This window comes from Acromyrmex echinatior, chromosome 4 (genome assembly GCF_024713525.1).
Source record: "Acromyrmex echinatior isolate Ae372 chromosome 4, ASM2471352v2, whole genome shotgun sequence".
Classification (NCBI taxonomy): domain Eukaryota; kingdom Metazoa; phylum Arthropoda; class Insecta; order Hymenoptera; family Formicidae; genus Acromyrmex; species Acromyrmex echinatior.
The window spans coordinates 15,684,149-15,707,881 of record NC_141855.1 but is presented as its reverse complement, the minus strand read 5'-3'; the positions used below and the strand labels follow the sequence as shown (position 1 = coordinate 15,707,881).

Genomic DNA, 23,733 nt, shown 5'->3' with positions numbered 1-23,733 from the left:
CTAACTCAATTCGATTGCTTATAACTTTCATAAAAGTGAATATTTTATAAACAATTTTCTTTTCAATCAAAACGCCAGATATCAAGAAATATAACGATACCAAGCAAATGTATGTATCTTTATTTATAAGAAAAGATTAAAAGCAATAGAAAAAAAGCATTAAAAAAAGAAAAGTGTGTGTGTGTATTAAAAAAGCATTAAATGGATTAAGAAAGGAATGTATCCCCTGCGAAGCATAGTTAATTCTTATTGATTAAAAGTTAAAATTCTAAAGCTTAGAACTGCGCAAAATATTGTTGTTAGTAACAGTATCTTCAAAAGCATAAGATCTTTCAACAGTAAAATGTATTGATTGCACAAATACATTCGTCACGCCGTTACACGTTAAATTCTTGAGAATATCCTTCTCGTTCGTGATAAAGAAGCATGCCGCGGGCAGATGCTAGCAGATCGGGATGCTGTATTAAATATAATAACTGCGGCGGGTTTTCGCGCTTGAACTGCTCGAATTATGTAACATCATATTCGCTTTGTGCTTTTCGAGTATCGCCAACTACAATAGGAGCAGACACCTGGAACGCTCGCGCAACATTTCATTTCGTGTCCGAGAATACAATGTATCCACTAAACCACGTAAAACTAACGGAAATCTCTCTCTTTCGACCAACACGGTAATTTCATTAACAAACGCGTCAACGTATCCGACCGTGTGTTAAACGTAACAGATAAAACAAGCGAATTTCGGACGAACGACATTTTTGACCAATCAACGGAATGTATTGACTAGAAATAACACAAAAGAATTTTCTTTCTCTGTTAGACTCACCTGGATCCATTTCATCGCTCTTTTCTCGGCGTATTTTCTCTGAAACAGAAAAAAATATTATACATTATTAAAAGATATCAAAAATTCTTAACAAAAAAAATGTGCTTCATTAAATAAAGAAGAATAAAATTTTACAATTTTAAATTACTAGTACGCGATTTAAAATTTTACTTGATACAAATACTTAAAATATATACAAAATATATATAGTAAACAAATTATGATTAACGATATAATGAATTATCAATTTTATTCGATATGTTTTTTATCCTCTAATAAATAATTTAGTTAAACTTTTTATTTATGACATCATATTAAGGAAAGAGATTGTCTTCTGACCTATTTTTTTATCATCAGTTAGATATGATATGAGATTTAGAAGCAAAACGCATGGAAAAAAAAATGAAAATTACTAAGTGCGAACCAACGCGTGGAACCAATGCGAGGAAAAAAGAAATAAAAGCAATGAAAAAATCTCAAAGGCAACACAATCCTCAATGAAAAGATCCTCCACTAATAGGCATTATATTTTTCGTTTTGTACATTAGAGGCAGTTGGATTATATGGGCCTGTCAGCGACCTAATAACTAGCCTAAGGCCCGCTCCGCATCTGATACGGGAAAAGGACCCTTTCCTATACATTGTGTGCATTAAATACTAATCGCAACGCGCACCAGCATGATCGCGATATAATGGCATCAAGGCGTAAGCGATATACGTGTGGCAGCTTCAAAGGATGCCGACATGAAAAAAAGAAATGAAAAAAAAAACGTCCCGTAAGACGTCAGTATGTGATCACCTTCGTGAGACTTCTTCCATCAATTTAATTTAATAAAGATATACAATCCTGTAATATGTCTAAAACTAAAACTATTGACTATATTTCTTCAACTTCAAAAATCTAAAAATAAAAGAGAATGAAACAGAAAACGAATAACAGCATATCACAGAATTCGTTGCACATCGCTCTTTCAACAGTTTCGAGAAAAAATAGACATGCCAGAAATGGTATAATCTACTCTCGCTGTTATTAAAATAGCGCCTTCGTATTTGCAGTCGCCACGGTAGAGACCATCGGCCATTTTCTGTCGCCACATGGCGATCCCTTATCCCAGTGCAGGTCGGTTGCTGCAATTTCCTCCCATACTCGCCTCGAAAGCGCACTCTGCCTCCAAAGGGGTTGCTAAGGCTGATACTCCACCAGCAAGGGGTCGCCGCGCAGAGGGTTCATCTCTCATGCGAGGTGGGTTGATGGCACGGAATTTCACCCCCGTGGGGTCGACCACGGAGAGAGATATCCCGGGATATTATCCCTCGGGAAGCCGTGTAATGAAACCGTTCCGGCACCCCCGTGGCATTATTCCCTCACCAATAGCTTACCACCCTCCACAAGGATATAGGTGCATGATATGGGGCACAGCTGCGTCTCTGTACCGATACGCCCCCTCCTTTATCACGTCGGTCGTCCCTTAGCGAAGGATAAACATAGCAAAGCCGGCGTCAGCAACGACAGCATCATTAAGAAATCCCTGAGCTCCATTACACAAGCCCTTCACCCTTTTCAGAACCAGTCGCCATTTTTTACCAATTTCTCATGAGGGGTGCATAAAATGAATACGCGATAGAACATGGCGCGTTTACAGAGGAAACGTTTGAAACGAGTACGAATTATTGTGCGCATGAAAATAGTAACTTCCTTTTCTTTAAATAAGATATAATTACATGATAAATTAAAATTCTTCAAGCAGAGAGAAAAGTGATAGAAAAAATTTTTTGAATACACTTACAATGTGAGAGATGCAATTTTATAGTTGTTAGAATGTAACAGAAAATCATTGTTTCGACCAGTTTATATTTAACGAAGGCGGATCAGTGAAGAGAGAAAACAGCATACTATATGGGCACCGTTATTAGTGAATCCACGTAATTGCTTTATCCCCTCATGTATCATACCAACATTTTTCAATTCTTCTCCATATTCACAGGGACCAGATAACGAGATATCGTGTGTCGAAAGATGGTAATTTTTAAAAATGACGCGCTATGCAAAAATTACAAGATATATGTCGCACACGCGACGAGAAGAAAACGATAATTTGCAATCGTCTTTCCAGGAAATCTAAACAATTTCTCATTAAAAATCATTTTTTCAAAAATTCGGTATTTCAGATATTTTTCGCATGTTTGTTAACGATATGAATAAAGGATATTTAGACGTAACATAATAACGGTTCACCACGCGTACGAAAAAGGGATTTTCGTACACGAATGCTTTCTCTTTGAGCGCACAGAGCATAGATACCGTAACGTCATATATCTTTTTGTGCCTTTTATACGCTAACATACGTTATATGAAAAACTTCTCATTTATGTGCAATTTTTCTGCGATTCACTCGAGTCGCATCTTGCGTTCGTGTGCGCTTCATTTTCTTTTCCTCTATTCCGCTCGTATCGTTTTCCTCCAGCCGTATTACTGCTAATAAAAACGTGTATTAATCAATAATTAATATTATATAATTGTCGCAGAATATTATGTGATGAATCGCCTATCCTAAGCTTATCTTCAACATTTTCTCGAAACGTTATGAAAGTTTTATTCCTGAAAACATTACCAAACGCTCATCTCTCATTCTAAACATTATCTCGTTTCTCTGTTTAATATTCTATCATTATTTGTAAATAAATTTTCCAGAATGCAAAAATGATAAAATTGTCTCATTCAAATGTTTTTTTTTTAAATTGAGATCTATTTTAACAATGTCTTTAGCTTTTGATGTTACTCTCTACTGAAAGATAAGATCTTTTTTTTTTCATTTATAAAAGATAAAGTCATTTTTCCATTTTCATATTGGAGAATCGTGTTATTTTTACGTTTTAAAATACGTCGAAATACAAGGACTGATAAAATTTTACAGAAAAAGATAATCTTCCATGTAATGAGGTCTTTCACTACCTATATTACACATTAATGCATTTTGTTCTTGTCATCCGCACATGTTAGTTTTTATTGTATGGAAATCTCTATCTCAGTTCTGAATCTGACTGCGAAAGCTATCCACAGAAGCGTCGGCACGTTTCTTCAAATCATTGACTTTGTCCATTCAATGAAACCTACGTCCTGTAGCAATAGCTCCACGCGCGTATAGAAATGGGGCCCGTTTCTCAAGAGCTTCACGAGAGAGCAGTTTCCGATTCGCTGTACAATAAATGACGGAAATGTCAGTCAATTAATAAGCATAACGAACCTAACTAATTTCCGCCTTTGTTCCACTGCGCGGTCCTGGATAGATGAATGAGTGGCCATTATGCGTGTATATGTGCGGCCTTTATGATTGGTCAGATCCGTATCACGACAGCCGGTTTCCGCTTTTACCGGGCTGAACCGCGGCCGACGCGGCAAAATCTCGTGAACCTTTTTAACCGCGTGCACGTGCCGACGGATATCGTTTTCGTTCTTCTTAGTCCTGCGCGCCTTCGTCCTAACTACTTCCCCTCTTCCCGTCAATTCACTTTTTTTTCTTACGCCTGTATCTTTCGTGTCGCGGTCTTGCGACCGGCGCAATTCACGTAATGGCGAAAAGAGGGAATGAGAGAAACTTGACGGCAATACAACAATCCGTCAACACTTCATACACCGCAATAATTATTATATTTTATATATATATATGTACATAATTTATAGTGGATATACTTAAATATACCAGGTTTTTTATAGGTATGTTTAATCATTTAGGTACAAATATCAATTAATAATACAAGTAAAAGTATATTTCATAAATACAGTAGATAACCCCAAGACAATGTTCTCATAAACAAGTTCGAATGAAATGACCGATCGACTGACAAATGTGCAATCGAGAAATTTTATCATTTCACGATATCATTTTGTTGAAATGCTCAAAAATACAGAAAACTGGGAAAAAATGTATTATAGATCTGAAATCAGTGTTTCACGTGAATACGAATCACGTTTTTATATTCATGGAAATATCCAAACACGCTAGGTGAGAAACCAATGGTTATGCGTCGAACTCGCATCGTTGCGCCTTCTCTGTGTTTTCATTGTGCGATTGAAAAATATTTGCGTATATTTTCGAGCACGATTATACATTTTTTCGCCACATCTTTTCTTGCATATTTTTAGCGATTTTAAAACATCACATACATATATTTGCAATGAAAAAACAGTAAAATAAAATTAAAAAGATATTTTATATATATATATATATATATATATATATATATATATCTAAAATCAATTCTTCTAAATCAAACGTCAAGCATCCCGATAACATTAAAAGTAATAAACATTCTTTTAATGACGAATAAGTAAACTCAGTTTAGCATATTACGAAAACAAGTAATAGTAGTTATTGGAATCTGTACAATACATATAGATCGTGGGATTAAATAATAAACGTTAATCGGTTTTATGGAAGCGTTTCATTTCACACATCCAAAGAATATTATTTTTATTATTTTCAACGATAACAATCGCCGCTGTTGAACAGAGTAGAAATCACTCTCCGATTTCGTCCGATTACTTGAAAACTTTTCCAAAGAACTGCAAGCAATGGAGACGAAAAGGGTTGGAGATTTTACTGAAGGATCATCGCGCTTTAAACGTTTTCATTTCGTGGCATTTCTCTGGACATGAAGAGCCGCAGGAAGAAAAAAAAGAAAGCAGAAGGGGAAAGGTTTGCGATGGCGTCGTGGGATTCGTTGCTGATTGGACGATGGCAAGGGTACGCATTTTTAGCCACCCTTCGGATCTGCCCTCATTGTCATTTTAATTTCGATCCCCTCGGGGACCAAAGAGAGGGTGGGGCGTAACAGGGGGAACGCTATAGGAGCTACGCACCCTCGGCAAGATTGGCTCGACGACGCACAAACTGGTTACAACGGAAACACAGTGAGATTATACCGGGTGTTCTAAGATAAAGTTAATAAAAGAATTGTACAAACAGTTATAACTCAACATGTTATTTATTTACATATAATTTAGTTATTTTCTGTAAAAAAGCAAATATCAATGTTTATTTTCCCAAAAATTATAACTTCTTTAACATATTTTTATCATGTTTATGGTTCATATTTTTTATAATACGTAAAAGAAGCTATTGTTCGTCACAGGAGCATCGTTCTTAATATCACATAGTTTATAAAAATTATTAATTTATAAATATCAAATCATTTCGCCTTAAGATTATCCTTTTCATATTTTCTTAACGTAACTATATATTTAACTTTACTAGACTTTGCGTCTCGTTAACTAACGCCCGGATATAAATCTTCTATCCATAGCTGATATAGCTATCGCGACTGATCGAATATCGGTGTCGATCAAACGGCGGACGACAGGTCGTCTTGAAAACGAAAGAGTGGAGATCCCGATAGGAGCAGAAACGGATTAAAAAAGAGGAAGACAGGCAGGCAGCGGGAAAGAGAGAATAAGGTAACAAAAAAATGTCGGAGAAGTAGGAAGAGGGTGGTTAAAGGGTGGCAAGCGGCAGCAGGAGGGAATGGGTACCTTTCATCCTCTTCCTCCTCCCCCCTCCTCCTCTTGCCGAGGTTTTCCGCAGGAAGAGCACAACCCCCGGCTGCGTGTGACAGCCATTTTAATTCCGAGCCCCGAGGGGGCCCCTGATTTTCATTCCCCATGATGGAACATCACCCGCCTGCTCGCTCCCGCCACCACCTCATCCCTCTTCCATCTCTTCCCTCTACCTCCTCCTCCTCTTTCTCCTCCTCATCCTATGCGGCGAAAAAGCTTTCAGACCGCATCCGCGAGCATGAGGGAGTACGGATGAGCACCATGCTCGGCGCCACGTCGGCTATCTTGGTTGTCGCATAGCGAATCAAATAAAAGCTCCGGCTGTGAGTTGCAGAGATGAACCGACGTCGTTTAATTTTGGGAATAAGAAGTTCGCGGGTACGCTCGAGAGCTCATTTCCCACAGGCATCATTATTGACTAATCCACGAAATCTAGCTAATGTCACAGATGCTTTATTTCCTTGTTGAGTTGCAAGAAAGGGAAATATAAAGAAATTCGCTAAATCTGTCCGATGTATCGACTTAATATAATTGTAACGCATGCAATAAAAAAAATGTTATAAGGATTCGAACAGTATAGATTATACATATCTTCTCATCTATTTATAACTGTGAATGAAAATCAGGATTGCACGTGATTACAAAACAAAACCATAGAATTCAACTGTTTTTTTTAAATAAACAGACATGAAAAAATTTAATAAAAGTATATATGTATGTGTGAGTGCGGATACAATATATATGTATCTGAATTTCTATTCATAATTTTAATTATCGTGTTTTCTTTTGGGGATACTGCTCATTTTTCATTCAAATCCCTTCAACGACGCGGTACTTCGTCATCATCGACTTTCTTTTTTTTTTTACCACAAGCTGAACTAATACTCCGACGGAGATAGACGCACGCGAAAATTGTGTCTTTCTTCACACAGATAGATGCCTTTTACGCGGCGTGGAATGACGACGACCGCGCGATATCTTGCTGCAGCATCTCTCGTGCATCATCTTTTTTCCTCATTATCCTCCGTCCAACCCCGCGGCACCACATCGTCGTCGTCGTCGTCGTCGTCGTCATCGTCGTCATCGTCGTCCTCTCTCGTCCTCACCGCCGTTCACTGACTCACCGGGGGCGTCTAATAATGTCGCCAGCCAGCCGTTCCACCCCTGGCTCAACTATCTATCCCTCCCTGTCACCTCCGCGCACCCCACATCACCGGATGTGCGGCTGTGGAAGGCAGCCGGAGCGTTGGGGGTGGCGGCGGGCCGCGCCATATCTGCCGCCAACAAAATGAGCCTCGCTTAGCCGGCCACCCCCGTACGCCATCCTGCCGCCAACCCCTCCGGCCGTGGGTGAAGCAGCGAGAAAACGATTCGCGCCACCGGCTAGATATCCCAGCGAACGAAGTTTTGCGCGAAACCGCGCAGAGAACATTGTCCCGTCTGAGCCATTGTCTCGTTTCCTGGAGAATAAAATGGCAGTATTAGAGCTTCTGATCGTTTTCTCCGATAATTCTCTGAATCATAGTCATTTTTATATTTTTATTTTTTATCCTTTCCAATTCTTTCTTTTGCGTTTTTGTCTCTGCTTTCTTTAATCATTTAAATGAATAATTCGGATAAAAAAAATTATCATTTCGCCAATCGTAAAATTGAAATCTTTTCAAAATTTAGAATTACGGTTCACTTGAAAGAAATCATTTTATTGCCAAACCTATCAAGTTTCGCGATCGAGCAAATAGATTTTTTGAGCGATAGGAGACGCGGCTTAGATTCGGGGAGGATTATTTGAAAATCGAAACTGGGTTATTGAAACTTCGTTTCGCCGCTCGCAGATCCGGCAGTAAAACGATACCCTTTTCCATAGATACATTCAATTGAATATCGAAATACGTTACAACAGAGATACGCAACATAGTATTTAGCAGAAATAGATTATATACATATATTCCTGGTTAGAGATTGTTACAGTACTTTTTTTTATGTATAACCTTTTTAACCCTTTTAAATTAATTACGCGTTTGGATATTACTTGATAAATTTCATTTATTGCGCGCTTACGTTTTACAAGGCGCATCACGAGCAACAATGATAATTTTAACCATGATTTAAAAATGACATTTTCCAGGACGATCGGTAGATTGTAGCATCCAATTGTGGCTTTGTATCAGCGCAACGCGACGCAACGCAGAATGTGAAATTAATTAATTTCATAATTCATAAGCAATTGTATGCAATAATGCATAAGGTTGACATAATATGCCCTAGCCGTAACGTTGCAACCTCGAAATGGCATAATTACACGCGCGATAATTTTATTATTTGTAATTACGAATGCACTGACGTATCGTACCTGTGCTTCGATTAAAAACGTTCCATTAAAAGTACAAATCGCTATCGTTGTAAAGAAGATATAGCCAAAGAAAGAAAATTATACAGAGACAAAATATCCTGTATACAATTGCAATTTGTACGTGTGCATCATTGCAATATTAATTTTGTAGAAATATATCACGATGAAGTGCTCGATTTTGATTTTCGTAAATCGGCCCAACAGTGAAAGAGGTATATACCTATGTATCTCCATTTGTTCCACGTGTTAAGTCTAAACTTTTTCCCCATATTGTATTTTGACTTCCGAATCGCTGGTTCTCGCCCTGCAAAATGCACGACCGACCGTCGAACGCCAACTATCAAGTAGCAATATCCTGAAGCAGACACGTGCAACCGCGAACAAAGCATTCCGATTTCAGAGAGATAGTGATCAAAGTAACTTCGGTTCGTGGCCCGCGGAGCAGATCTCACGCTGTGAATGCAATTTATTGTTTCTCACTCGTAAACGCGGGCGCAACCGGCAGCCATCGAACGACTTGTAATCGTCGACGATCAAGTAGCAATTAGAGTGGCCTCGAGTTCGAATTCTCCCTGTTCGGAAAATGGAGGCCACGGGGAGCCTTCCCGAATAAATCACTCTGTGGCCCGCTTGACTTTATGACGCGCGGAATGCTGTGTGCAAATATGGCGCTGCCGAATGGTTAAGTTCGCGCGGTGGATTATCGCATTGAAAATTTGATCGAGTGTCTGCACACTGTAAGTACTTTATACCCCGAGACTGGTGTCAGTCAAATTTCAAAAGATCGATTCTAAGCAGCATCGAATGTCGAATCGTAACAAGCGTTTAATCATCATTTCAATGTATTTCTTCATTTTTCAATATATTTTTTTATGCGTGTTGGTTGATTCTCCGCAAAGTTCGGAGTATCAATATAGGATTTTCAAAATATATAATATGCAATTTACTTTGTTACAAATTCTTCTCAATATATGAGAATTATTTCTCTATGATTTATGAACATTTTACTATTTTTTTTTATATATGTATGTATATATATATATATACTGTTATTTGTTCAAAACAGAACAGTATTGGATCAATATAATAGATGCAACATCAAGTAAAAAATCAATTTATTTTATCTAATATACATATTTATATTTAAAATCCCCATTTATTTAACACGATTTTATCTATTTCAATTATAATTAATTTTAGTAGCAACTCAACAGAGAAAGATATGTATTTGAAATTATCATTGCAACCATTAAACATAGCGCAAAAGCGGGAACATGTCACAACCAACGTGCGAATGTTCAATATCTGCGAACGAAAGTGCAGTTGGCTGGGCGCGAGTTAGACAGGGAGTCTCTCAGATTGGATCACTCGGTAGATTATTTGGCTTTATGGTGCGGGGAATATACTATGCCAATATGACGTAGAGGGCTTGTTCACAGCGAGGGTGGTGGTAACCATGGTAACGGCGGCACCCGCGAGTGTCGGCTCCAACGCCACCAGAATCCCTCATCTCCCTCCTTGCCCAGCCACTCTCTATACTACCATCCCACCCCGTCGCCCGATAGCCCTCTAACCCTCCCTCCGCCAGCAAAGCCGCCTCTCGCCCACCCTCGTGCCAGCGTCAGCACCCTTCACTCGTCCCCCTTTGCCCCGCTCTCTATCCTCTTCGAGGGTGAAAACCACCCCTAAAACCGTCCTGTAACAGATATACATATATCTATACACGCATATATGTATATGCGCTCATACATATAAAGAGAAGAGGTATATATATTTTCTCTTTCATATATATATATATATATATATATATATATATATATATATATATATGCATACATACATGCGCACGCACATACACACACGACGCTACTATGCACACGCGCGTACATATAGGCAAGCAGGGTATCTACCGCTTCCACGATCAATATGGTGGACAGACGCACCGACACCCTCCAGGGGAAGGCCAACTCGATTTACGAAATTTCGTCCTTCCCTCGATTCTGCTCAGCTCTTTTTTTCAGTATACGCGGCACCGCAGAGGATGGCGTCGCGACGGCTCGATTCGATTTCGGGGAGCGGAGGCCAACACACGACAGAAATGTATTAATTGCCAATTTTTTTCCCCTACGTACGATGGCGCACACTCGAGAACCCTAATCATTTGAAAAGGCAGCATAAGTCGAGAACAATGGAGTCACGTTTTACCATCTTGCCTTTTGCGAATTTCTTTTCTCATATATTCCGTACGATAAGAATCGCAAATAAATTCGCCGTTGGATTTGTCGCGAGCGTAGAAGAGTGGCGTATATCACGAATAGATGAAAATAAAAATTTTGTATAGAAAACGATATTTCGGACTGCTGCATTAAGTCGATCGCGTGATGTGAACGGACGATTGATGGAAGCTGGAAGAGAGATAAACGTATCGCGATGAAAACGGACAGATCACGATTGATGGGATCTAAAGAACCCCCGGGGTACTTTTGCGAAGCGTTTAGTTATATTCGCTTCCTCTTTTTCCGCGGGAGTAACTACTCAATAAAAACAAACCGGCAACCGGCCGTCCGTCGATGCCGATCGCTTCGGGCCAGCTGGGATGCCCCGGATGCTGCGTCGAATTGATGTCATCGCGCACAAACGGAATTACAAGTTTACTTGTTACTTGCAATCTTTTCGAAAAGCGTTGACGCTGTTTGTTATGATGCGCAACGTTTCTATCTCGGTCGTCCCGGGCGTTCGCGAATGGCAATCTTACACAACCGATTCCACATCCATTCATGTTATCGTTGGACGCAAACAATCAATCTTATCATTTTATATATTTATAGTCATCTTCTAGTTATATATAATGATGAAAACGTCGAGAAGCATATATAAATAAAACTTTTCAAATAAAAGAAAAATTAGAAATTATTTGAAAAACATTAATATTAAAAAAATAGAAAAAGAGAAACGCTAAAAAAAAATGATAAAATTATGAACCGTAAATGCAATCGGTTCAAATGAACTACTGTAAAGAGTACTTGCGAGAATTTATGATAAAAATTTTCAATATGCACAAAAGCATGTATAGTCTAATTAAAAATGGCTTAGGATAAAAGAGGTAAAAGAATTTTATAGCAATAATAAATAATCTCTTGAAAAGATAGTTAATTGCAAAGTATCTCTGTAATAATCTCATAGAAGCATTAAAAATTAATTTTGGAATTTGATACAGTCTCACTCAGCGTACGCGTAAACTTAACAAATTGATTTCAAATAGCTTCGCACGAAACAGAAACTGGATCGCACTGGGTTATTCCCGCAGCCGCGAGAATTATTGTCCCGGGTTAATTACCGTGGGAACATTACGCGGTACGCGGAAGTTAATAAAAACTTTCGGAGCGCGAATATAAACGCAGGTTGCCACGCGAAAGTATGACGCGTAAATACATTACAATTTTCCGCGTTTCGCATCCAATTTATTTATTATTGACCGGTGCCGGTATTAATGTCCGCGTTATGTTTATTCATCAGTAAATTATCGGGCGAGCGTCCAATTTATTTTTCGTGCGATATATCTCCCTCTGCAATATATCCTTATTTAATCACCACGACTCATATCTCTCTGCTCAATAAAACATCAAGTCATTGAAAAAATATCCTTTCAACGTTCGTTGATCATTTGTATTCGTTGGTCAGTTAATACTACAATTCAATATTGATCGATAGAGTATTTATAAATAATAAATCATGATATTTAATCGTGACAGTCGCACAAATTCGACACAATGAATTTTCTCCACATAGCAGTAATCTTAACATAAGGGAAACGAAATCTAGAAAGTGTTTCTTCTTGCGTACCTTGTATTATATGCAACGCTATCAAATAGATGAGAATGCTACAGAAATCTCGTTGTTCAAAAATGTAGACAACCCCGCGGAAAAGCCATTATTAATAGCGCGCTTAAATTATATCGGGGAAGAGTTCAGGTGTGCAAATAAGCCCACGGCTAAAGTTGCCAAAAGCTTGGGAGCGCAGCACCGCAGGATTTAATCCTTCGCCCGTCGGCGATTTCGTTGATTTTCAAAACGCGAAACGACACGTCGCCCCTCGAGGCGAGGTACGCCCATGAGAAGTAAGATGGATCTGTCGATACATCGCCTGAAAGCGCGCAGCTTTCGATTTTCAGTTACGGCGATTGCGTTTTTAAACGTCGGCTCGGCTGACAGTATTTGCGTCGCCGTGAGCGAGAAGAATTTTATTTGCGCTACCATCCTCTTCTCTGCTTCAAAATAGAAACCACCGGAGATGTATCGGCGATACAAAAGTGGTTTAACGCGCGTGTCCGATTTTGAAAATAAAAGGGAACGCGCTTCGTTTCCCGTCGTTGGAAAATATTCACCAAATAGATCTGGTCGTGGCACATGAGAATGGCATATGGAATCGGCGGAAATACATGATGCGAAGCAGTACACTCGAATATGGGCGCATCATCGATACATTTAACGGGGGGGGAAAAAAAAAAAAAAAATACTGAAATTAAAAGCACACGAGAGCGGATTTCCTTTGCCGAACAAAGTCAGGCGAGCGGGCGACAGTTGGCCTTTTAAAATTCGGATTGTTCATCAACGACGGCGAGTGGGCAAGCGTTTCGTCGGCTTCTCCGGTTTCAATCGTCTAACCGCTTTCAACGCACATTTCGCCCCTGCACTCCTGTGGCGGCAATAAAACTCATAAAAAATATATGAAAAATAGATCTTTAAAAGGGATCAGTCTAAACTGACCGCAATTCTTTGAAAACACTATGAATATAATATAATCAGTATTACATCATTCCTTAAAACGAGCAAATGAAGAGATAATAGTAATTGAGTCGGAAATGTTCGCCAGTGCATTCTTATTTATTTATCAATTACGAATAATAATATTATTCGTACGAATGCATTTTAATCGTGTCACAAAAAATTAAAAAACGCGCGTTTTATGTTCTACTTTTGTTAGAAAAATAATTTTTCAAGTGTACGAAACTAGCGCTTTTCAGGTGAAATATTAATGATGATCATACACAATTAAAAACAGAGAACCCAGTCGCATCGTCCGCTGACAAATTATACCGCGATCATGGTAACGATTATCGTCCGGTAATTGACTGTTTCACGCACGCGGAATGAATTATTATCCGGCGGTGAAGCGCACCACATTGCCATATTTATATTCCAACCGCAAAAGCTGTACAATTAATAGGGGCTATTAAAATTCAATCACGCATGGCGAGACAGAATGAATAAAACACGTTGTAAGCACTAACGCTCCCGCGGCCAGGAAGCCAGAACATGCGTGCGTATATACATCGCACCTTCCTCCGGTTCATGACGATATCATCATTACGCAGTTTGCAATTAGACAAGGATTATATTAATCGGTCACGGAAGAGAGAGAGAGGAGGAGGAGCAGGGGGGGAGGGGGATAGAGGGGGCAGGTCGTTCACCGAGCGGACATCGCGCGAGCTGCGGTGAAGCTTAAACTCGCCAGCTCTCATCGATATTTCATCAAGTAACGATTTGTTTAAAATGACCGGCGCATTGATTACCGCCATGCTCACCCACACTTTCGCCCGTTTATAATTAATTCTTACGACCTGGACGGCGACGCTGCGTTGTCGTATTTAAATTATAAACCGCCGGCGTCGCGCAGTTAATCGCCAGCATTAAAATTCAATTGAGTGTGGGAAGGGACGAAGTTAATGGGACGCCCTGTATGGCGTGCAACGTGCACACGTTCGTAACACACGTATGCGCGGGCACAGACATAATCGGATGCTCTCGCACGTAACGAGAGAGCCTCTAGGAAACATAAGGGATCTGATAGGCTTCATAGAGTGCCGCGAGGCTTTGATTGGTCAGCCGGCACGTGCACGCGCGCGTAAAGCAGTATGTACGGCTGGTTGCATTACTAATTCTCCCAGCTTTGGGTTTATCTATCCTGTGCTCTCCATCTGTCTGTCTGCCTCTTCCTCCCCCTCCCTCTCTCTCTCTCTCTCTCCCTCTCTCTCTCTCTCTCTCTCTCTCTCCCTTCCCTGCACGTCCACCCACCCGCGGAGTCCATCTCAATCCATGGTCTGCGTCCATCTGGGGCAAATTCGGCCATAGCCTCATCGCGTTAAACCCATTACACGCACTCGTTGCGACGAAACGCGCGCGCGCGCGCGCGCGCGTCACGTAATTAATTCCGCCAGTAATTTACGCGCCGAAACGTTTATACATAAGCCTGTAAATGTTAATCGCTTCAAAAAGTCATAGGGCTGTCAGCAGCGAGAAATGTCGATACAGATTAAAAAAAAAATCTTTTGCTTGAAGTAGAAATTCACGAGTGTTCGAACAATCCCGAAACAATCTGATTACAAAAAGTCATCAATACAATATAACGAATCTCGAAAGTTTCAATTTTACGGTTAACCTTCAACTACGTGTTTCGTTTTGAAGTTTTAATTTATATGTCTGGATCCAAGTTATCCAAGTTACCGGCGTCTTTAACTAGCTCTGTAATTATCACAAATCTTAATAGAAAATATTTCTGTTTCTTTTTTTTTTTTAGTGAAATGTCAGAATGTATAGAATTGAAATATCAAAATATAGAAAGATTTTGATAATGATTGAAACAGTTATGTAAAAAAATATTAAAGAACAATTTGTAAAAGTGAAATAATCAGTTTTTTTCTTTAAAATCATCTTTATGATAAAAAAATACAGATAAAAATAAGTAATGTTTGGAAAAGGTGAAAACAGATGAACTTTAAGAAAAAATATGTATGTTATGTTGATTCATTTCAAAAAATATAATATTATTTACGCAACTAAAGTGGGTGCATTTTTATATGTTCGAAAAAATAGAGGTATGTCGGATATTTTCTTCTTTAAAAAAATGCAATGAAAATATTTTAAATTAAATATATAATGATTTCGACATTATTTATTCACGATTTTATAACTCCGAGAAAATAGAGCGACCGTTTCACCAAGACGCCTCTCTCTTAAAAATGCCTTTTTTTGATAATGAATATATGTATTAATTATGTAAGAAAATAACACATATACTTAAATTAATAAATAGGAACTTACGACAACGAATTTTCACTTTCAGCAAACATCTATCGAATTTACATTTGACAGGTCCAAGTTACCCAAGCCAAACTTTTATTGCATTACAATTAGCGTCAAGACAACAAAACAATTGCATTGCGGTGATCGACACAGAAAGATTCCAAGTTTTTCCAAGTTTTTTTTATCCCCTCACTTCAACTCTGCATTATTAACCGTACAAAAAAAAAATAGAGATCGACTAAAATGTTCACTCAAATCCAAATGACTCACTCACGTAATTGAGAGTTAAGTTCTATTTGCTCGATTCTTGGCACTTTCTTTTTCTAAATTATTCTCTCCATAATGATTGTAATTTTTATTTTATCTTTATAAAGTTTAATCATTAAATAAAGAAGAGTATAAAAGCTTCAAAGCAGGCACTCTTTTGACGTGTATTTCTTGACGTTCTACTTCCTTCATCGCGATAAATTTGTGCCCGGCAATATCGCGATTGTGCCTATCCTTCGGACAATTTTCATTCACGTCTTCATCATTCGCTAACGGCCTATTTATACTACTGTAGCATATAACACGTAGCTTTATCACAATAATGCAAGAACAGCCGTTTGTTTTCTTCGCTCATGTTTATATCCATAAGAAAAAAAAAAGATGAAATATGAAAAGAAAGGAGCGAGAAAACATGGCTTATTAGCAGTGATTTATTAGATGTAGACTGCTTCAATAATAACTGCAAAAAGAGATTCCTCGCATCTTTTCTTAAGTCATGTCCGAAGCGTAGGAGTCGGGTGAAAAAAAGATTTTCTATCTTCGGTTTGCCTTCTTAAAAAAAAAAAAAATTCAAGGCGAGAAAGAGGAAAAACATCACAAGAGCAAGAGAAGAATTTTTATTCGAGTGACGGTCTTCTTCGAGTATCGATGATATCACCATTCTACGATTGATTCAATAAATTACATTAAACATGTTCATCAAATAAAATGTAATTACATGAAAAGTGTTAACCTACGTTAACATTTTATCAAATCCATTTTCTAAGTGAATTCCTTATGCACCAATCTTAACACTCGCAAAAACAATTCACGTCTACTAAAGAGAGAGAGAGAGAGAGAGAGAGAGAGAGAGAGAGAGAGAGAGAGAGAAGAAATGTCTAGAAAAATATTTAACCTTTAAGTAAGTAAGCGACTATAGTATTTCACGTATAGTTATCTTAAAAATCTTGTTCTAGAAAAGGAAAAATAAAAAATATTCCTCAAAAATCTTAAAATTCATCATTTTTATATTCCCTTAACTCATAAGTAGGATATATAAATAATGTAAAAATTTAAGAGTCTATACATATCATTAAAAAATAACTATAAAGATAAAATTTGTTTGGAATGTTCTAATCCTATCTTAAAGATTAAAATTATAATAATTAAGTTTGTAGTAATTACTATTAAATTAGTCCTGGTTAGAAAGAGTATATCAGATAAAATGCAATATTTTTTAAAAATTATTGAATGATATCAATAATATGGACAATGCAAAGCATATAAATTTTGCTATCAGGTTCTGCAATAAATACATCTCGATAGCAAATATATATGCTGTAATGGCAGTACTCGTACATTATGTACTTTTGATAGAGTCTGTACGCCACTTATGTGGTGGGTATGGACACCACCAGTATACAGACCCCCTACGAGGCTGACGATCAGGGTAAATATGGCCACTGTAATGGCGCCCGAACGACATTTCGCTCTTGAACGCGTTAAACGCGCTGCTGTTGGATATCCTTTTTCATTTTAAGTCAAGAATAAAAAAATCTTCGAATAGCTCTTGAGAGACTTAACTGATTTCATGTACATTATACGTAAAAAATCCACAGACGACAAAAGTAAATATGTTTAAAAGACTTTACATATTATACCTACGTATGCAATAGCAATATTATATAAAAAAATATTAAAACCCTTTCCATCTATGGATGGCTGATGATTTTAATACTCTCTCGTTCGGTCTATTGTCGAAATCAATGAAAGCAGTCTTCGCGTTGAAAATATATGTAATATAGGGGTGAGCGTGACGGGCGGTCGACAGTTTAAATACAATTTGTTGACAGATAAATCTGGCAACTGGGTTTTCGCAAACAGACATTGCATGCGATTTATTTTCATTGTTAACACAGCGGTGCGAACTGTTTTCATTTTCACAATCAACAATCCAACTATTTTCTCCCGATTGCAAATAATAATCCGCAAAATACCAGAGATAATCCATAATTGTAAAATTATATATATACGTAATATATACATAGACATCATAAACCTGGAAGATGATTTACGTATTTTCTCATTTTTCTTTATACATGAATAAATGCTTAATATTAATATCGAACAATAACGATCTAGACACAAAACTACGCATCAATAAAACTTTATGTAAATCACCGTGAATAATACAAAAGTTGGCTCTTTATATCCATGAGAAGAATAACTGAAATAATGAGTAAATCTGAATCAGCACTCATCGTTACGTTTGCGTACTTCAAACTCAAACCCTATGAGGAATAGGCTCGCCTTGCAATGCCCTCGCGACCTCGACGGTACTTGGCAAGCGACGCGTCCATCCAATTAGAAACAAGCTTTAGCTTTAACAGCCAGAGTCTCGAGATCGATTTTGGAGTTCGCTTGTACACGTCCTCGTCGTTTCTAAAAGGAACCAGTAGGTAACCTGTCTTGGAGAGTAGTTCTTGAAGAGCGAAGGGTGCATCCCGAGAAATCGAAAACCCTCTCCGGAGGAGTAAAAGCGAGAATGGGAGTGGCGGGAGAGAGAGAATCGGGAAGATATAGATGAAAAGGTCCTGCAAAATCCTGCCGGGAACCTCCGTCCTTCCCTCCTCACGTTCTTCTTACCGTGGAAACGAAAACCTCCGCAGCGGACAAAGAACAAAAGAGGGAACGAGGCTCGGGCGAGCTTCTCTCATAAAGGCACAAAAGTACATCTTCGAGTTTGGAGAGGCCGCCGACGGGGAAGAGAGAGAGAGAGAAAGACGGAGAGACGGAGAGATGAGAGGGAAGGAGGATGAGAGAACAGGGTCTTCTATCCTGCCACTCTCGCAGATATCTATTCGGTAAACAGACAGACAGATGGACAGACAATGATGCTCATCGCTCGATGGACAAAAGCGTCTATTGCGTAAACACTCGAACAGGACCTGACCCGGGGGCTGCTTCGCGTACGAGATAGTCGAGGTTACGGGGTGAGAAGGGGCGAAATGTGAAATTCGTGAGGCACAACATCCTTCGCTCCAGATCACCAGGGATAAACCGAACCGCGAGAGAACGCTCCTCTTACCGACTTCTTTATTCCAATGTATTGTCGGCAGTGAAGAGATCTCACGATGGCGATAGGATTTACGTGAATCGGAAATTCAATCGTAGAAAAGTAGCGAGAAACATCCCGAAATGAGAGGGGCCACCCGGTTCGCTTGTTTCTCTTGGGATCCGATTTCGATCGAAACGATTTTGATCTGTATACGAAGCACGCTTTTGAAAATCCTAAAGATTGCGACAGTTTTCCATGGACAGAATGAAGAATATATATATATATATATATAGAATCCCTCCATATCCGTTTCGTAAAGATTCATAAAAAAGATCTAAATTATTATCTTAAACTATAATAATAAAATTATATTTGTTAAAGTTTTTAATCATGGTGAAATTTCCAAAAAGTAATGTATTCTTTACTCTCTCACAAACTCCAAATTAATAATGCCTTCAAATTTCAATTCCTTAAATAATAAGGAAAAAAGTTGTCGTAGCTACAACTTGTTTAAATTCAAAACTTGAAATTTTTTAGAGATCAAACAAATCGATTTCAATTCTATGTTCAATGCATGCTTTTTGGATGTTCTAGAAATTGCGACAGTTTTTCATTAATAAAACGAAGAGTATTCTGAATATCCTATATTCGCTTCGTAGACGGTCATGTAAATTTCTATTTCAAACTGCAATAATGAAATTGCATTTATTAAAATTTTTAATTTTAGTAGAATTTTAATAATAATATAGCCCTTATTCTCTCATAAATTCGAGAAAGAGAGAGAGATTAACCCCAATTTCACTAAATTTTAATTCCTTAAATAATAGGGAAAATGTTGCAACTGCGATTTGCTTAAATACAAAACTTGAGGTTCTTTTAGAGACAGAACATTGACAAATACAAGAGCGACCTTTCCGAACGATCGAATGTGCCTGAATTATTTCCTTTCCCAGACACGCGCAGCTCAACGTTTCCACATTATGATTTTACGACTCGCGAAGTGTATAGTCCTACCGGATCGGTACTTAGACTTTCTATCTCTCTCTAGCGCGTATATTTAATTAAATGAATTAGAAGCGATATTACACGATGGCTTGGTCGCCGGATTTATGCCGTCCCCCTTTTGCCACGCGCATATATGCTGCAGGATCCGTGTATCTATATCTATCCCATGAGACTTTTTGCTCGCCCAGATTTTCCATCGAGATCATAGGCCACGACTACTTCCCGTAGCGACTCCCGCGGGAAAATAAGTCGGCGAAATGAATTCGCGCGGAACTTTTCCCGCGGGAGCAAATTGAGAGAGTTGTGCGACGCGACTTGCGCGGAAACTCCGCGTTGAATATTACCGTGTAAAAATCTCTAAATGCAACAACTTCGAATATGAGTACGTATTCAATCTCCCAACTATTAATCAATGACTTTTAATTACCCGTTTACGATTTGTTCCTGAATTTTTAGCTTTGATACCACATATTACAGTTTTAAAAATACATATCAATTTCTTAGAAAATAATACGGTAACTGCACAGATCGTGATAAGCACAATTAGTTATGCTATTTAAAATGATTAATTCATGTATATTTTTATTGATATAAAGGCATAAATTATTATTTCAATAATCAAGGTCTTTATGTCAATAAAAATATATATATATATGAATTAATCACTTATGTTAGTGGCAGCTCGTAATATAGACTTTAATTGAATCAACAGTATTTTTTCTGAATGTAAAAGAAAAAAGTAATTTCATTTTTTTCTCATGCACTCAAATAACTTGACTACAAAAAATTCGTTAAATTAAAAAAAATTATTTTATCTTTAAGATAAAATCAACAAAGGCTTTAAACAACCTACGATTGCATAATTTAATTAATATAATTTATATATAGTATAATAAATTATGATACACAATATTGAAAACTACATTTAATCACGATACTCAATCAAATTTTTTTTCAAAACACGAGCATAATAATTAAATTCATTTAGATACATCTTATTATTTCTTCAATTTTTATATTTTGCTATATAAATATTTTACGTATTTCCATATTTTTTGTTAGCACAAAAAGGCTTGAGCTACATTACATAAACATTTTTCATTCCTTAAATAAATACAATATTTTGTCACACTCATTTTAACCCGCAAAACTGTTCTTGTCTTAGCACAATCCTTTATCAATATTCTCCGAGTTAATTTTCTGAACAATATTCTTTCGAAATATTCAGATGAGGAGCATCTCTGATCCTTCCATCTGCGTTCATTGACGCAATCTAACGATTTCATAAGCCGCACCGATTCTTAATGACGGTTTCTCGCATATTTCATGTTTTGCATGGCGCGTGTATAAGCGACGCGTGCGCAGGAGGCCTCGTTATCTCAAGATCCTTTATCCCGGATTACAAACGACAAAGGAATAAATTGTTTTCGAGAAATCTGCCGAGTACAGATCGGAGTCCTTGCTAATAGTGCTTTCTACTCTGTCGACTCTTTCTTGTGCTTCCCTTCGTCTTTCTCGAAGGGTAGTGCGAGCAAGTAGTACCCTCCGTTAGGTAAACTCACCCTCTTCTTCGAGCATTACTCCTTTCTTCCACTTCTCTCTCTTTCTCACTTTTTCTTTACCTCTATTTCTCCTCGTATTTCTACCTTTCTCTTCTTCAGAAAACAGAAGCGAATAGAAAATCGTAGTGAAGCGGCAAGAACAAGTGTGCAAGTCAAAGGAGGGGAGAAAACTGCATGGAAAGGTAAAGAGAAAGAGGAAAAGAGAGAGAAAGAGAGTCAAAGTGCAGCGAATCGTGCATGTATATCCATGATGCGCGCGGATTCTCTCTCGCGGCGCGTGTCTGTCGACACGCACGTGTGCATACACTGACGGAAGCACACAGAAGCTTCGTCTCTTCAGAACGACGAGAAACATGGAGCAAAGAAGAGAGAAAGAGGGAGAGGGGGATAGGAGGAAGGAGATAGAAAGAGGAAGAGAAAGAGAGATAGATATAGAGAAGCAGGAAGGGAGAAAGAGAACGAGAGAGAGAGAGAGAGAGAGAGAGAGAGAGAGAGAGAGAGAGAGAATCTCTTCGAAGACTCATGGGTATAGGTGAGCCTCTATAGAAGGTCCGATGGGCGTGGTGCCTGTGACGGTTTTCGCCCAATGGGAATTCAGAATCCTCCTGGATAGGAGTACAATGTACATGGGCACTTTGTGTGCGATGGAGACCATCCACCTCCTCGACAAAGAACGCGAAGTCGAATCCGAATACCGTGTCCCCGAGAAACCGATTGCCACGAGAGCGCGCAGCCTCTTCCTGGACCTCCGCTATCGGCGACGGAAAGCGGCGATGAATAGGATCGCCGACTGCGCGCCGATCCAACGTTATGTCGCTCGATAGGTTTCGTCAAATACGCGACATTCGAATAAAGGCAATCATTTACTTGATATTAAAATGTGATGTTTCAAAATTACAAAATATTAATTTCAATTCTTTATGCCCGTGATATTTTTATTGTAACTTTATTGTATTGCGTCTTTATTACTTATCGGATATTTAGTTGTATAAAATCGCATAAGAAATAATAAAATCTTATATAACGGTATAGAGATAATTTCTTATATTATTTTATAAAATTAGATTAATGGCATTTTTCATTCTGTGCGATTATACGACGTAATTGCAACACCATTGATCGTTAGCATCTTACATCGCGTGAAGATATGTTAATTATTCATGTTGTAAATTACGTATCGCTCTTCACAATTCCGCTTTGCCGCGAATAAAAGTTGAAGAATGAAAAATCATGAAGCAAAAAGGAAAAGCGGCAAAACGGTTTTGCAAAATACGACACAGCCACGTTAACGGCAGTAAAAGTTCCGGGAACTCTCACGATATTGCATTTAGCTACCGTTAATTATTTAGTACAGTAAATTAAGCGCAAAATGGAAAAACATGCTTGTGATGATTGCGATATATCATGTATTAAGAGATTGCGATTGCGCGTATTAACATTCGCTAAAATCGGCTTATGAAAAACTTACGATCCGCACAATTGACGGCACATAATACGGCTGGCGCGGGCGTCTCGATAGAGGACTCGCTCCAACTCGCGCGAGATCGATACCCGTTCTCGCGATAAATTCTCCTCTCCGTCGCGGAGGCACGCGTTTCTCCCGCATTGGTCCGCTGCTTCCTCTCATCTAAAAAATCCACCACCCACGACGGAAGCCGATCGTCTCGTCGCGACATAGCGCGGCGACCAGATGAGATGTGGACTGCGAGAAAGAGAGAGAGGGTGGGATAGAGAGCGATGCGCGGAGATGACGAGAGGGATGAAGATAGTTGGAGGAAGGAGGATGGGAGGAAGAAGGAAAGCCATACGACGTACTGGTGGTCTCATTAAATGCAGCCTCTCTCGTATAACGCGACTACGTAATGAGAATCGGTTAATTAGAGCCGTGACGCGGGGTGGTTTCGTCGGGCGGTACATATAAATCGCATCACCGTATGCGTATACACTCGACTTACATTTCTATGCGACAGGGGAGAGGGAATATGCGCACATAAAGTGTCAGAGAACGAAGAACCGTCGAAGGGAGAAAAGAGGAGTCAAAAAGCAGCG

The 23,733-nt window shown here is 38.6% G+C and overlaps 1 protein-coding gene and 1 long non-coding RNA gene across 4 annotated transcripts in view; both read right to left on the bottom strand.

The window, feature by feature from the left end:
* Nucleotides 1-23,733, bottom strand: part of LOC105145477 (Fanconi anemia group J protein homolog) — a 49,023-nt gene that overhangs the window by 9,192 nt on the left and 16,098 nt on the right. For all 3 annotated transcript variants that reach the window (XM_087405790.1, XM_011055020.2, XM_011055023.2), the window contains one exon: nt 827-865. In XM_087405790.1, coding sequence (XP_087261916.1) covers nt 827-865 — 39 coding nt within the window. The remainder of the gene's footprint in view (nt 1-826; nt 866-23,733) is intronic.
* On the bottom strand, nt 9,829-23,231 carry LOC147910035 (uncharacterized). Its single transcript, XR_015544966.1, has 2 exons — nt 23,153-23,231; nt 9,829-10,426 (listed from the first exon to the last, which is right to left on the bottom strand). It is a non-coding gene; the product is annotated as an uncharacterized LOC147910035 (long non-coding RNA).